At 40.5% G+C, this 15,353-nt stretch overlaps 1 protein-coding gene across 2 annotated transcripts in view; it reads left to right on the forward strand.

Annotated features, from left to right (window-relative positions):
• LOC140910602 (rho GTPase-activating protein 7) overlaps window positions 1-2,393 on the forward strand; it is a 152,998-nt gene extending 150,605 nt beyond the window's left edge. For both annotated transcript variants that reach the window (XM_073341954.1, XM_073341955.1), the window contains one exon: window positions 593-2,393. In XM_073341954.1, coding sequence (XP_073198055.1) covers window positions 593-698 — 106 coding nt within the window. In that variant the 3' untranslated portion in view covers window positions 699-2,393. The remainder of the gene's footprint in view (window positions 1-592) is intronic.
• The last annotated feature ends 12,960 nt before the right edge of the window (window positions 2,394-15,353 follow it).

The raw sequence follows: 15,353 nt of genomic DNA on the forward strand, positions 1-15,353 counted from the left end.
TACTCATGGCCGGCTCATATCATAGGCTGAGGAAGGCTGTGCCTCACCAAACAGCCCCACATGGCCCCACCCACCCACGCTGCCTCAAGGCCCCCTCCTGCTTGCTGCTTCCCCCTTGGCCCCAGCCCAGGCAGGCTGCTCCTCTTCCTGGAAGCATGCTAGGGCAACAACCTGTGGGTGGAATCTCACACAGTTATTCAGTAAGCCAGGTACATATTTTGGTGGTTCTGTTCTTTATGTAGTTAGTTGTTTTTGTTCCCCTTCACTTCTAGTAGGCATGAGTATTTGAGAGAGAATAGTTGAATTCACACACTTCTTACATTAGTGATCGAGCCCAAGTTCTGATGAAATCTTAGTTTTCTTTGGTAAAGCTGTGTGCGTTTGATTTGGATGTTGGATTAGTGAAAACTAATAACTGACCTCTCCAGAGAAAAGGGGTTTCCGTAGAGTTCTGTTCAACCAGGCTTTTGGAATAAACCAGTACTGCAGCCAAGCAGATGTTCATTTGAACGCCTTTGATATACTTTTGTTGAGTAAGGACCAGTACTGCTGATAGAGCTTCTTGTTTACTTTGTTTCCCTCTATGCTACAGGGGCCACATGCCAGAATGGTACACTAAGTCTTTCGGACACCTATGTGCATCTGAAGTTGCTAAAATCAGAGACTCTTTCAGTAATAAAGAAGTAAAATCCAGGTGACTACAACTACGCATTGAACCCATCATCAGTGTACACATTCCTAGCAACTGAAGACTATTGAATGGATTATAGCATGACATGCAAGTGGTGAATTGGAAGACTAATATATTGAATTGGACTGTGACCATCCCATACATTTTAAAGCTGCTTCCTGTCTGTGTAAGGTCTGTAGTATAGACCTTGACTGGAATATATAGGAGGACTGTATGCAAGGAAAAATAAACTGTATATTGTACGATTACGAGATGGTTTGAGTTGCTTCTGAGAAGCAAAACTCTAAACACAAATATATTATGGAATGGGGTGAAAATACTTCATTCCCATGTGATTATTAGCTTTATGTACATATGTCATTTTATTTGTAATGTTTTGGGGGACTGGTGTATCCACTGGAATAGCTGGTACTCTTCAATGTGCTCTCACTGAGAGAAGCAAAGAAAGGTTTGCACAGAGATAAGTGTGAATGAGTGTAATTGTTGAAAGGAATAGCTAGAAGCATGGTGTCTGGCACACTGATATGGATCCACAAAATGGATTTTAATGTATTGGATACAGTTCAACCTGGAATCTCTGACTACCCAATGGACCAGCAGCAGCAATCCTTCATTCTTGCCTGTTTTGTGTTACTAACATTTGTTAACCTGTAAGCAATTGTTATAGTAGACTTGCTCTGTCTGTTTCATACCCATGTGATCTTTTTAGGAGTGATTAGCAAATTTACTGCAGTACAGAATATACTTGTAAACTATGTAGATTGAAGTAGCGTTGAAATTCCTCTTTAGTGGTCAAAAAAGCCACGAATGTCAAATCGTTGTATTGCCTAAAAGTGAATATGTGTTGCATTTACTCCTGGATGTGTTGTAATAATTGTACATGCTCTTGGTATGTTTCGCTATATCCTAATGGTTTAAGAGTAAAATGTAGACATAGGAATCCTGATGGTAGGACTCCTAGGGCAGCAGACAGAGTAAGTTGACTAGGAAGATTCAGATGGATTTTCTCTCTCTCCTTTACCTGCCTTTCTGAAAGCTGCACATTAACATGAAGCTTTGAGAGCTTCAATGTGAGCCATTTAATTTTTTTTAAAAACCTTTGGATATTTCTCACTGACAATCATGCTATGGACAGTAGGAAACCAAGAGGTCCTCTGGAAAAGGTGGTCTTTATGCAGGTTTTACGATAAAGTACAGATTTGATTTAGAGATGCAGTATTAAGTGGAAAATGTATTTTGTGGCTGAGGGTATGAATGAGTTGCAAGGTGGCTGAGACTTTGTTACCATTGTCAGTATTATTTTTATTTTTTTTAATGGCAAATGTATTATTCTTCATAAATAAGGAGCCCTTCTATATTCAATTTGAAACTTTGAATTTGTAAAATTATATGGTGTACATACCATTTTATCAAATATGTATACTTGCCCACAGTGTACTGTCAAACATAAGTAAAGCATGATAAAGATAATAATTTAAAATATACTTGTATTTATACCTCAGATATTCTTTTGGGTGTTTGTACCTCAAGTATTTTTTTTTCCTTCTAGTGTAAATATGCTTTACATATTAAGGTTTAAGAGAACACAAGAGGAAAAGGTTTATAACTTGGTATATGTCTGTACAGAGTATAATCAATAAGTGCACTATTAAATGTTTAAAACTGGGGGAAAAAAAATCTAGTGTCTTCCCATCTTTTTGAACATAGTTCTTCCTAAATTCCTGCCCTTAATCTGTATTTCATACCAAGTCTGACCCTAAGAGATGCTGGAGTGCTCTTAACTCACATGGATTTCAAAATTGCTCTAGATGTCACCGAATCCTCGTCATAAAGCATCCTCTATTCAGCTCCCACTCAAAGTTCCCACTGCTATCAAAGGGAATTTTTGCCTGAATGGGAACAGGGACTGTAGAATTGGACCCAAAATCAGTACAATAGCTCCAGGAAGCAGAGTTTATACCCTTGCTAAAGAGATCTTCTGATTGGAAAAATTGCATTTAGATAAAGCTTCATGTAAAATGAGGTTCACTGCAAACAGGAAACTCTGCTGGCTGTTCAGGTAGTGTGTAGATTCTTTCAAAACAAGAGGACAGATGAATAAAACATGAAAATCTGAGAGTTAAATCCTATGCACCAATGAAAAAGTCAAGCAATTAAAAATTATAGTCAATTGAAATATCCCTGGTCATCTGGAAAAGGATTTACAAGATTTTTTTGGGGTTGGTTTGGGTTTTTTTGAACACCAACTCAATAATTAAAATTGTGCCGCTTTCTAATTAAGTGCACTGGGTTTAAAACTTTTGTTTTTGATGAGCAGGGCTGGGTAATCTCAAGTCATTTATTTTAATGGGACAGCTCCTCCGAATTGGACCCACAGAGCAGTCAATGCAAAGTAGTGATAGGCATCTTGAACATACTTTTATTGATCAGAGCTAAACACCCCTTTGCTTTTAAGAGTTTGCAATATTAAACTTCTCCGGTCAGAAAACCTTGACCTGTTTTCTTCTTTAGCAATCCTCTTTTGGGCTTACACCATGAAGCACTCCCCCCCCCCCCCCCCCAATTGGATAGAGTAGTAATCAATGTGTTAAACAGTAACTAACAAAAACTGATACCTGCATGATGAGGTGAAAGCTGCATCTTCAATTTCAGGTTTTTTAACCCATGCTGAAGTTTACTCAAACCTCAGTTAAAGCTAAACATGGCTTTTCTTCCTTGGCAGATATGCCAAAAAAATCCTGCCTCAAACATTTTAGACTAATCGTGACCTAAAATGTCTGATTTCTTTGGAACACTTTGCTAATGAAATAAGATGGGCTTAATATTTTGAAACAAAGTCAATTTTTCTTCACCTTGTAACTAAGCTCTTTATGCCTAACAAGGTGTGTGTTTGGTTACTTCAGGTTCAAGTGCCCAACACTAGTCTCATTTCCCCTTTTTAAAAAAAAATAAAGTAACACTCCTATACGCCTTAACTCTTATTCAGACCAACTTCTATTGCCATCACTGGTAGCTTGGTGCCAGGAGTGCTGGATTGCACCCCAATGAAATTCCCAATACTTTATCTGTATGACAAGCTATACAATTCTTGCCTAAGTGTAGCTCAGCGAGGATCAAGGTATTCTGTGCAATTCCAGTTTGAATTTTTGAAAAAAAATCAAGCATGACATTCTCACAGATTTCATGGGATTCCAAAAACTCTGAAGAGAATTTCCCAATGCCATGAAGTCGTAGTTAATTCCAGTGAGTTCACCCTCAAGCACTACATGCTAAACTCCCTTAGTTATTTTGAGGTCCTAAATGAAGTGACCACATTGGTCTCAGCTCAGTTCTTTAGGCTAGGAGGCCACGTCATAAGCCAGAAGCATCTAATTTGACAACCTGATAAGGTGAGGTGCAAGGAGGAACTGAAGACATACTTCTCCTTAAGTCTGAATGGCAGTGGCTGTGATCCCTGCAGGCTGGGGTAGGAAACCCTGACTTAATTATTTTTTAAACTGCAGAACAATTTATTTATCCTATTAAGTACAGGAAATCACAATCAACAGCTTAACTTACAGGCACAGGTTAACCAAGCCATGTAAAGCATTTTTTACTGAAATGTGAAGAGTCAGGGCCCTAAGACAGTTGTCAGAACAGTTCATATTGGAGTCTGAGCTTATTTATCTTAAGTTCTTCTGATGTTGCTTGTGTATACTGGAGGTGGAAGTACTCTGCAGAACTGTTGAAATCGGCCAAACCAGCTGCATTTAACAAGCTCTGAAACAAGGAATGATTTAGAGTCTGCATTTATTGATGTGCTATTAGATTGCCTTCCTTCAACTCCCTCTTCAGCATCTCACGCAGACTTGCAGAGAGCCACAGCAGAAAAGCAAACTTCTCCTCTCTCACATTCTGTGGGCTGTCTGCATCCATCCACGTTGACAAACAGAATAAAATGGAAGTTCGCTTTATCCTCCTCCTACTTGACATTGGCCTTCTTGTGCAACAGCATTATGGACTTCCTGAATAGCCTTGTTATTTTCAAGGCATTTTGCTCTCTCTTCAGCAGAGAGATCAGCTGTTTCCTTGAGAAAAACTAACAAAATTAAGGAGCAATCTTTGAGGAAAGATTAAAAGAGACCACATCTAGTAAATACTTGTCAGGCAGCCAAGTGGTGTGTAAGGGGAATATGGTAAGTGCCTGCTAGTACTGGAAGATTATAAAAGCCAACCAAGGAGAGCAATGATTTAATACAAGCTAGAAATCTATAAACTCAGCGTAATGGGATGAAGTTTATTAATGGAAAAAGTGAGGCTGAGAAATCAGGGGAAAAAAATTCCAAATCAGTGAGAGGTTCCCCCTCCAAAAGAAGTGGTAAAAACTTATGCCATTTGCAGGGGGGCTGGAACAATATTTATAGTGGGGATATTGAGAGCCATCAACCAAAACTGTAAACGTTGTATATGATGGAAACCACTTCAAGCCAGAGAGTGTGGCAGGACCCCTAGCAACCAGTAGTTCTGGAACTAGGAGTATTTATAACTGCATTGGACAAAACTCTTGATATACGCTAGAGGACATGATGGTTCCATACAGCTTTCCTAGCTCCTCGTTATAGGATTCTATCTGACAGTAGCTCAGACTTTACTAGCTAACAGTTTTCACCTGAGCACATTTGGGATAAGTCCTAGGCTGCACTTTCTTTCCTAGTGTAAACAAATTTGAGTTACTCCCCTGACTTCCAACCTTAATCTTGTGCTGATTGTTTAGGTGTCTCAGATATCTGTGAAGCTTTTGGTGGGAGAGGCGAGGCATGACCAGAGTGTGTATTCATTTTGGTTACCAGTACAGCATAACAGGGAGCAACACTGTTAAGGTTAAGGTTAATAGTTAAGGTTGCCCAACACTTTCTGTTTAAGACCCAATTTTCAGTTGCTTGTGACTTTGCCAAACTTTAACCATTTGTATCTATGCTGGGTGTTTTGGTTTTTTTTTTTTTTGAAAGCTTCAGCTAAAATGGCCAGGTCTTGTAATTATTTTATTGAGACAGTCAAGCACCTCCAGCCTGTAGATCCAGGAGTTGAAACTTGGCATAGGGGATCAATCACTAGTGAGCTTTTTTCTGTTCCCCTGAAAATTCACCAATATGGCCAAGTTACAAACCTCTGGAAAAGTCTCACTTTGCACATGCTCAGTAGAGACATGCATGAATTGGGCAGAAAAATTTTCTGAAGATTCCATTTGCACTGAGCACTCTCCATCTCCTAACAGCTCCTGTGTGCTGGCTGAACTAAGTGGCACCATCCCTGGCCCATAGTGTGATTGAGTGTGCTCCATCCCCAGGCTGAGCAGGGCTTTCCCTGCAGTTATTCCTCCCAGTCACAAGAGCAGAGAGCACAGAAACTCTCTCCTGTGTCTTCAATGCTGCCCCTGTTGTCAGTGATGAGGAGAAAGAGGACACCTACTGACTCAAGTGCAGAGAGGTGAGGAACCGGAGGAGAAAGATACAGAGGATGTGGGGCGGGAGGGTAGGAGCTGAAGTGCAAGAAAAGATAAAAGCAGGAGGGAAACCATGAGCAGAGCTAAGGATGGGGCAAGAGCCAGGGTAGTGAGTAGGGGCAGGAGAAGAAAGGTCTAACCATCAAAGTAGAGTATAATCCTTTTCAGAATCTGGACTTGGACCCTTTATGCCTCAGTCTCTACAGGCCTTTGCTGTCTAGAAAATAGCTGTGAAACTCATTGGCAAAAGCAAAGTGTCTCTCTATCCCTTTCTCTCAACAAGTCCTCACACAAGATACCAGCCTTCTACTGCTACCAATTACTCCATTGGCTTGAGTGGTAGATTACTGTGCTGTGGCTCTAAAAATCCCAACTCTGCTGCTGTTGCATGGGGGTGGGTGGGCGAGAGGAAGGGAGGGTCCAACATGGTTTCATAGGATGAAATTTGGTTTTTTTTTCAATTTAAGCATTTTAAAAACCTTGAGGGGTTAGATGCAATTTCCTATGTTAAAAAGAGAACACTCAAGTTGCTAAGTCAAGGACTTTAAGGTAGGAACCACCAGAATTAAAGTTGACCATACAACCTTAATTCAGTCTTCTTGTGCATATGTATTATGATAGTATTTAATTGCGTGATCACATTTTTGCTGCCTCCTTCAGCGCACAGACTGGACCGGCTCCGGAGATTAATCTGGATGGTGTAGTAAATGATGTTGCTTGTCAGATTCCTGCTTCAGGTATTGCAGAGACTGGAAGATGTGTAGTGTACAAGGTAGGGGATGGCAGTATGAGAAAAGAGGGTCTCATGGTTAAGGCAGTAGAATGCCACTCTGGAGAATTGGATTCTAGCCCTGCCCCTGCTAGACCTCATGTGTGTTGCTAGACACGTCCTGTAAAGCGAACTTTTGCATAGCTGGTCAGTAATTGGGTGCTTCTCATTTTCTGGGTGCTTGACTTGAAGACCTGGGGTCTGACTTGCAGAAGTACAGAGCAGTCACAGGGTGCCCTTGAAGTCAATAGGACAAAAAGTGCTCTGAAAAAAACCCAGGCCCCTTGCATCTCCTAGTGGAGACCTAAAATTAACGGACACTTTTGGCCTTAATCTCTGAGTCTCCATTCCTTGTGTGTCAAATGGAAGGAGCACCACGGTTCACTGAAGTGGTAGGATTATGAACATAAAAATCTTGCTATTGTTTGTAAAGCAAAGACTCTCTACAATGTGCTCACCACAGAAAATCCTATGAGGAAATCAATTTTGTCTTCAGAGTAGGGTTTAAATAGTGTGCAATAAGTAATGTAAAGTCCACCCACTGAATTATGAGGATATTAAAAAAAAAAAAAACCATGAATACTCATTAAGCAAGCATCATCCATCCATCCTGTGCATTGAATGAGGCAGGGATCCTGGGGGGGCTGGGAAGAGAGGGAAAATAGATCATCATGTAATTAAAAAAACTGTATCATAATGCGTACATGCTAGGAGGCTTAATTAAAGATTGCCCAGGCAGGCTTAATTCTGGTATTTCCTAATATATGAGTTTGCAACCTTCATGTTCTTTTGAGACAATAAATACATTTTTTTAAATTGCTAGTACAGTAGCACGGGTACACTTTTACTAACAGTGTTAACACCTGCCTAGTCTTTGTACCTCCTCCACAAGAGAAGGTACTAGAGAGATAATAAAGCAGGATATGTATTTTTACATATGGTAGGACGATGAAATAAAAACCCTCTCAGGAAAGTGAAAGTTCATTGGGCATGTGAAGATTACTAAATAAGAGAAACTGGGCAGGGCTAGGTAGCAACATGACTAGGACCAAGATAATTGCTGCTGCTGCATACACAGGGTTCACCTTTATAATTACAGTATTGCCACCATGAAGCATTCAAACTGTCATATATAAACACACACAGAGCAGCTTAAGAGTTGATGGAAGGAGACAATGTCTTTTTCAGACTGGCAGACAGCAAAAGATGGAACTAAGAGTGTGTCCAAAGATTTAAATTAAGCTGTACTTATCTGTTCTGCTAATAGATCTGCCTACAAATATATTCCTGATCTTGGCTTTAAATTACTCTAACGTGCTTTTAGGACTAGTTGTGCATATTTTATAAGTATAACTGATGCCAATATGGGGTTAGAGGAGCAGAAAACTGGTGCCCCATTGAGAGCCTTTATTTCTAAGAGTAATACTTACCACTTACATAGCACTTTTTATCCAGGGAGCTCAAAGGCTAAGTATTGTTATTCCCTTTTTATAGAAGATCACAGAAAGGTTATGCGACTTGTCCAAGGCGACACACAGTCAATGACAGAACCAAGAATGGAAGTGGATCCTGTGTGTATCAGAGTAGTGCGTAATCTGGGATCAAGGCCCCACTTTGCTCAGCAGTAGACAAATACTAATTAAAGAGGCAGATGCTGCCCCAAAGAGCTTAACGTCTAGGTTACAACAAAACAAGGAAATTAAGGTGGAGAACCAGGCAACATTAAAGGTTGCCTGTTTTAGCATAGCAAGCAATAGTCAAGGTTCACCATTCGACTAACCAATCTACAGGACAGTGCCAGCAGACATAACAGCAGAGGGGAGTTTTAAGGAAGCACTAGAAGGCATTAGTACCTTTATTGTACGGTGGCATTTCACATACCACAGATTGTTCAGCATTTTGGAATAATGGCTAGGTTCCCTTTAGGTAACAGGAAGTCTCGCAGCCAGTAGCAGGGAAGTGGGTCACATCAAGAATCCAGACCAGGCCGGAACAGAGACCCTCCAGAAAGGGTAGGTAGAATAGGACAGGACAGGACTGGACTTACTCCGACCCAAATTCCTGACCACAAAGTATCCCTAGATCTTTTCCTCCTCTCTGGCCCAGCGGTCTCCAGGTCTCTGGAAATTGGCCAGTTCCCACATGTCCCCCAGCTGAGAATCAGCCATTTGCAAGAAGAGTACTTTTAAAACCAACAATGAAAAAACAAATACCTACAAGATGAAGAAAATACCATGTTAAATTCATAATTCTCCAGCAAAAACAATGACGTAGTATATTTGAAGCGTTCCACACAGACTATTTAAGTATCTAAGAAGACCCCAGAGATACTAAATATTTCTTCTTCTTCGGCCACCTAGCAACACATACTCTTGGAGGCTCATTTCTGCAGTTATCTTTTGAGTGTGTGCAGAGTGAACAATGAAGAGTTGGTCCTAAAGAACACAGGAAAGCAAAAGACTAACAAGTCCAAGTCTAGCACTGGAAACACCACAGCTTTCAGCAGAAAGTCAAGAGAACATTCAGCGGCAAGACCCAGGACTGCTTGAACTGGACACAAATGCTATAGTGCATGATTGACTGTACATTAACACTATTTCAGTGGTGTTATTGTGGCAATAGAGCACCAATGAAACCAAAGATCCTGATCTATGATCAGTTCTGGTCACAAGCCACAAATGGCTAAAATTGCTTTGCTCATGCACAGAAGGCCATAGAACATTTAAAGCCCTCTGGATCAAAAATAGGGAAGCCCACATGGATGCAACGGAATTGGATAACAGCACTGGCTCTCCCTTTGGGATAGTTAGGGTATTAGACCCATTATGTAAACATTATGCCCCTTTATTTCAGCCATGAAGAGCCGGAAGTCAGGGGTACATAGATAGCAGAGAGATAGCACAATGTGGTTCCATGTTTGGTGACAAAGTATTGTGTCCTGTCTAGTTGCAGAAACACAGCATTCAGAAGGCATCTTGGTACCTGTCCCTAGGGTGAATGGGAGAAAGTGAGGATGCTCAGCCTCTAATGGTATTTGGCATTAATAATGGTTTCTTAAATATTAATTGATAAGGGTTTCCCCCTCAAGGTCATCAAATCCTGCATACAGCTTATCATTGCACATTTCTCTGAATACAAGAGCAAAGGGCCATTCAATGAAAGTAATAGTGCACTGGATCATATGTATGTGCCCATGCAGTCCTCATTACAGTCCCTCAAGTGCTAGGACTTGTGGTCTTCTGAGGACTCTCAGTTCCACCTGGGAAGGAGTCACATGGCTATGAGATCCCATGACTGCTTTTGCAGACTGCATAAGAAGAAACTCTGAAGTCAGAGGGAGATGCAGAGTTAGGGGAAGGACCTTGGAGGAGGTTCTCCCCACTGGTCCAGCCTCTGAGCTCTCAGAACAGTCTCAAGGACTGTGAAGCCCAGACAAGTGGGTTTGCTTTTATTGAATGGAACTGTACGTTTGTCAGTAAGCCAGACTCCAGAGGGCTGCAAGGATGGTGAAGCTCTGGAGGGAAGCATGGAAGACTTGCACTGATTGGAACTATACACTTGTTACTAAAGCAGACCCCAGGAGGAAAGATACAGTGTTGGAAAGCACGAATTGTACAGCAGGTGGTGGACTGGGAAGAAATTAAACTGAGGCATGGTGCACTGGATCCAGGGAGGGGAGAAAGAGAGAAATAAGCCAATCCTGCAACACAGATAACTGGAAATACTTATTATATGCCATTAACCTGTAGAACCAATTGCTTGCCATGACATCATGGAAGCGAAGAGGCTCTGTAGAGCTCACCAGACAATTAGATGTTTACATGGTCAGTGACAACATTCAGTGTCAGTCAAAAGAATAAATAGATCCATATAAATAGAAGCTGAAGCATGAGGGTTTAAAGCAATCTAACCCACTGTTTACCTGGGGTTAAGAAGAAACTTCTCTATGAGCAGGTTATTTCCTAAGCGTCCACTGTGGGGTTTCTTGCACCTTCCTCTGAAGCATTTCCTAGTGGTGACTGTCAGAGATGGGACACTGGATTACATTCCCTGCTCCTATTTATTATACAAGTATAACAGACTGGGTGGGGTTGCTTGGGTATTTGAAACGGTTTGATTTTTCTAGTCACTCCAGCTGTGTGGCTCTCATTCAGGGTTTTATTTTTTAAACCCTCTTATTAATTATTATTAAACTTGCTTGACGGTTTCCAGAGCTACTCTTTCCCCTCAGTGGTTCACTGTTGTCTGATGGAGGAGTTGCTCTGCCAGATTTTGTTAAAGAATTATCACTGGAGCACAAGGGGAAGGAAAGTATCCATCAGAGCTCGATAAACAATATGAAAAGAAAACAGGGAGAGTAACAAACAAGAGAACTGCCCTCTGGTTGCCATGACCCTTGTTGAGATGTGTCTCTTTCAGGTGCAGACACATATAAACGGGTAAGGAAATGCTGCCATTGCTTTTTTAAAAGGCAAAAAGAAATAAAGGAAACATTGTTTATCTAACAAACAAGATCACTCCTGGCCACCCTTGTCCTTTGTCTTAACTCATGTGGGAAGCATCCCATAAAGCAGTGGAAGTTTGGGCAGGAATAGTTTCCTGACCTTTTACAACATTCTTTTTTTTTTTCAAGTGGCTCTCTGCACTGCACTGAAAGGTAGCAGTCAGGCTAGAGCCCAGGATTAGCAGTCAGGAAGCCTGGACCATATTCCTATCTCTGCCAAAGGCTTCCTGCATCATTGTTAGCAAGTAATTTACCTCTCTGTGCCTCAGTTTCCTCTCCTGGACCTGACAGGACTGTTGTGACACTAAATGTATCTTTGTAGAATGCATTGATATACAGTACATTCCCATTTATCCAAACGCCCTGGGGGACAGACTAAAGTTTTCAATAACTGGGTGTTTGGGTAAATGGAAGTGTACTATAACATTCATGGAGGACAAGCTGTGGATTAGGATAACTAGGATTTTCAGATAAGTTGAATTATACTGTATGCGCTTTCCATGTATGAATAAGTTCATTTCTTTCTATTATAGGAACGCCTAGAGGCCTGGAATGATTTTGCGTTTCCATTGTGCTATAAGAACACAGTCCCCAAAGAGCTTACAGTCTAAATCTGTAAAACAAGCAAAGGATGGGAGAAATTATTAACCCCTTTTTTACAGATGTGGAAAGATTAAGTGATTTACCCAAAATCACATAGGCAGTGTGTGGCAGAGCTAGGAATCAAGTTCAAATCTCCTAAATCCCAGTCGGCCGGTTAAAACGCATGACTAACCTTCCTTTCCAGTGTGTGTTTATTCTGGGAATTGGCTTAAGATCTCTCTTAAATAATTAAGGCAAACCTAGTTTAAAATGTACCTTGAATACATTTAAATCAATAATTAACAGATTATAGGTATGATTTTTAGAAATGCGTGAATCAGAACACCAGTCTCTAACTCACTTAAGTACTTTTGAAACATTGCACTCTACCTGGATATTTATATTAGAAAATAAATGACTAATGTTAACACTGGCAATCAAAATAGTGCTTCATCTCTGGAAGCATGTGATAAAACTTTTATATTTAATGATAATTGTGGAACAATCAATAATCTGCACTTTGCATGCCTCTGTTTTCCTCACCTGCTCTCTATCCATTAGCATCTCTCATCAGGCCTATTTACACCATGTCTAACCTCTGAGCTGCTTTTTCAAAGACACCAGTTTTTCAAAATTAAGTCTGACCCAAAAATATTAGATTTCCCTCCCAATTGAACAGGTCTAATTAATCCCAGACCAGTGACACATTTACAGTAAAATGCTGCGAACCATCTGGGCTAAAATGAAAATTTTATACTGCTTAATTGGAATGTTACCCTTTCCCTCACCCCCCGCATTCATGAGAGGCATTTTTCCCAGCCTTGATAGGCTGTAACATAGCAGACCTGAAAAATAAATTGACCTTATGAATAGAAAAAGCTATATTTTAGGTGATTTGGTTCAACTGTTTATCTATCATTTCTTTCTCCCTCCAAAACCATTACATTAATATTCATGGTACCCAAGGTAGTCTGGGTTTACAAGGAGACAGATATATAAAGTGTACCAGTAAAAGATTTTAAAAACTCCCTACAAATTTCAAAAGTAGATTTTCTGTAAAACCTGTGGCATAAAGATAATATAGATTGTATTGTCTTGAGTATGGGACCACAACAAACTATGTTTTCTCTGTATAGATCATTGGATTGGATTCAGTCTATCCTCTTCTCCTATCTTATGTCAATAGGTCCTTCAGTCACACAGAACTACGTGGAGTAATTCTTTGACAGTTGGAGTCTTATAGCTGAATAGCTTTAATATTTGTCCATCTTCTTTTCATAGAATCATAGACTTTAAGGTCAGAAGGCACCATTATGATAGTCTAGTCTGACCTCCTGCACAACGCAGGCCACAGAATCTCACCCACCCACTCCTGTAACAAATCCCTGACCTATGTCTGAGCTAGTGATGTCCTCAGATCATCGTTTAAAGACTTCAAGGTGCAGAGAATCCTCCAGCAAGTGACCCGTGCCCCATGCTGCAGAGGAAGGCGAAAAAACCCCAGGCCCTCTGCCCGGAAGGAAAATTCCTTCCTGACCCCAAATATGGTGATCAGCTAAACCCTGAGCATGTGGGCAAGACTCACCAGCCAGACACCCAGGAAAGAATTATCTGTAGTAACTCAGATCCCACCCTATCTAGTGTCCCATCACAGGCCATTGAGTATATTTCATAAGGCAGGTTTTTCATTCCTCAGATCATCCTAGTAGCCCTTCTCTGTACCTGTTCCAGTTTGAATTCATCCTTCTTAAACATGGGAGACCAGAACTGCACACAATATTCCTGAGGAGGTCTGACCAGTACCTTGTATAACGGTACTAACACCTCCTTATCTCTACTGGAAATACCTCGCCTGATGCATCCCAAGACCACATTAGCTTTTTTCACAGCCATATCATATTTGCAGCTCATAATCAACCTGTGATCAACCAATACTCAGAGGTCCTTCGCCTCCTCTGTTACTTCCGAGTAATGCGTCCCCAGTTTATAACAAAAATTCTTGTTGTTAATCACTAAATGCATGACCTTGCACTTTTCGCTATTAAATTTCGTCGTATTACTATTACTCCAGATAACAGTGACTCTGTTGTGTGGCTGTGCAATGGGTTCTTGGTCCATGACTGGGGCTTCTTGGCATTATTGTAACACAGTCAATGCTTGTGTTTCATTTGGATACTATATTGCACAGATATTTCCACTATTTATTGTTATGTATCTTGATCACACACAAACAGTCTATTGGGGTGGGGTGGGGTGAGAAACGGACTTTTAAACAAAGCTAAAATACTAACAGACATTTTCAAATAAAATGGGAAAAATAGATGCAGAGAAACAAGAACCACAACTAATTCAACTTTTTGTGTGACAGTCAAGCAACCAAAAACATTTGGAGAGGATTTAATCAAGTGGGGGAGAAAAAAAATTGCCCTGTTCTTCCCTTCCTACAGTACTTTGTAAATAGTTTGCACAGAGAGAGGGAGAGACAGACAGAAAACAGAGAGGGATCTGTTTGTTATCATGCAAGAACTGGAATATGTGCATGTTTCTGTGGAAAGCTGCCTGAAGGAAACACCTATCACAATTGATGTATGGAGTCAGGTTTAGGTGTCTCCACAAAGGTTAGGACCCAGTGGGCTTTTCCATTATAATCTACACCCAGATTTGTACCATTTCAAGACATGCTGGGGTTTGTTTATTTTTTAAAACAAGTCACTTTTTAAATATTGTTATATACCCATTACCCTGCTCTAGGTGGTTATAGGCTGGGACCAAATATAATTTGTAGCCATTATCAAACCACGTTTTACCAAAGTCTAAACGAAAGACATTCATTTTTTGTAAAGAAAACACTTTCTGGGATGCTGCTTCTTAAAGCACAAGTATAAAAACCCCCTATCCACTCTTTACACTGCACATATCAACTCTTTAAACACACAATGCGATCAGTTAAAATTTACATAATACCAAAGAGACACCAAAAGACCATCCAATCCCAGCTAAGAATTTCCGGTTGGTCTCTGTAGAGGGCTATATGTTTATTTGATAACATGTAAGCACAAAGGAATACTAGGCTCCCTGAACCTATTTATCGCTCTTGTGGTACTGCTAGTTTTTGTATTATAACAACATGGCAGATTTGAGCAACATTAAGAGAGAAGCATCTGCATCTTAGATGCAGTTCTCTATTGCTTGCGTATTTTGCTTAGTAAGGACCATTGTCAGATTTGTTTGTACTCCGTTGTTGATTGCCAGAGGCTAATGCTCCTTTCTTGATAGCTGCTTTTTACATTCTTTGGAACAGCTGATCTCCCCTGAAGCTCTGAAA

Source organism: Lepidochelys kempii, chromosome 4, assembly GCF_965140265.1.
Source record: "Lepidochelys kempii isolate rLepKem1 chromosome 4, rLepKem1.hap2, whole genome shotgun sequence".
Taxonomy (NCBI): Eukaryota; Metazoa; Chordata; order Testudines; family Cheloniidae; genus Lepidochelys; species Lepidochelys kempii.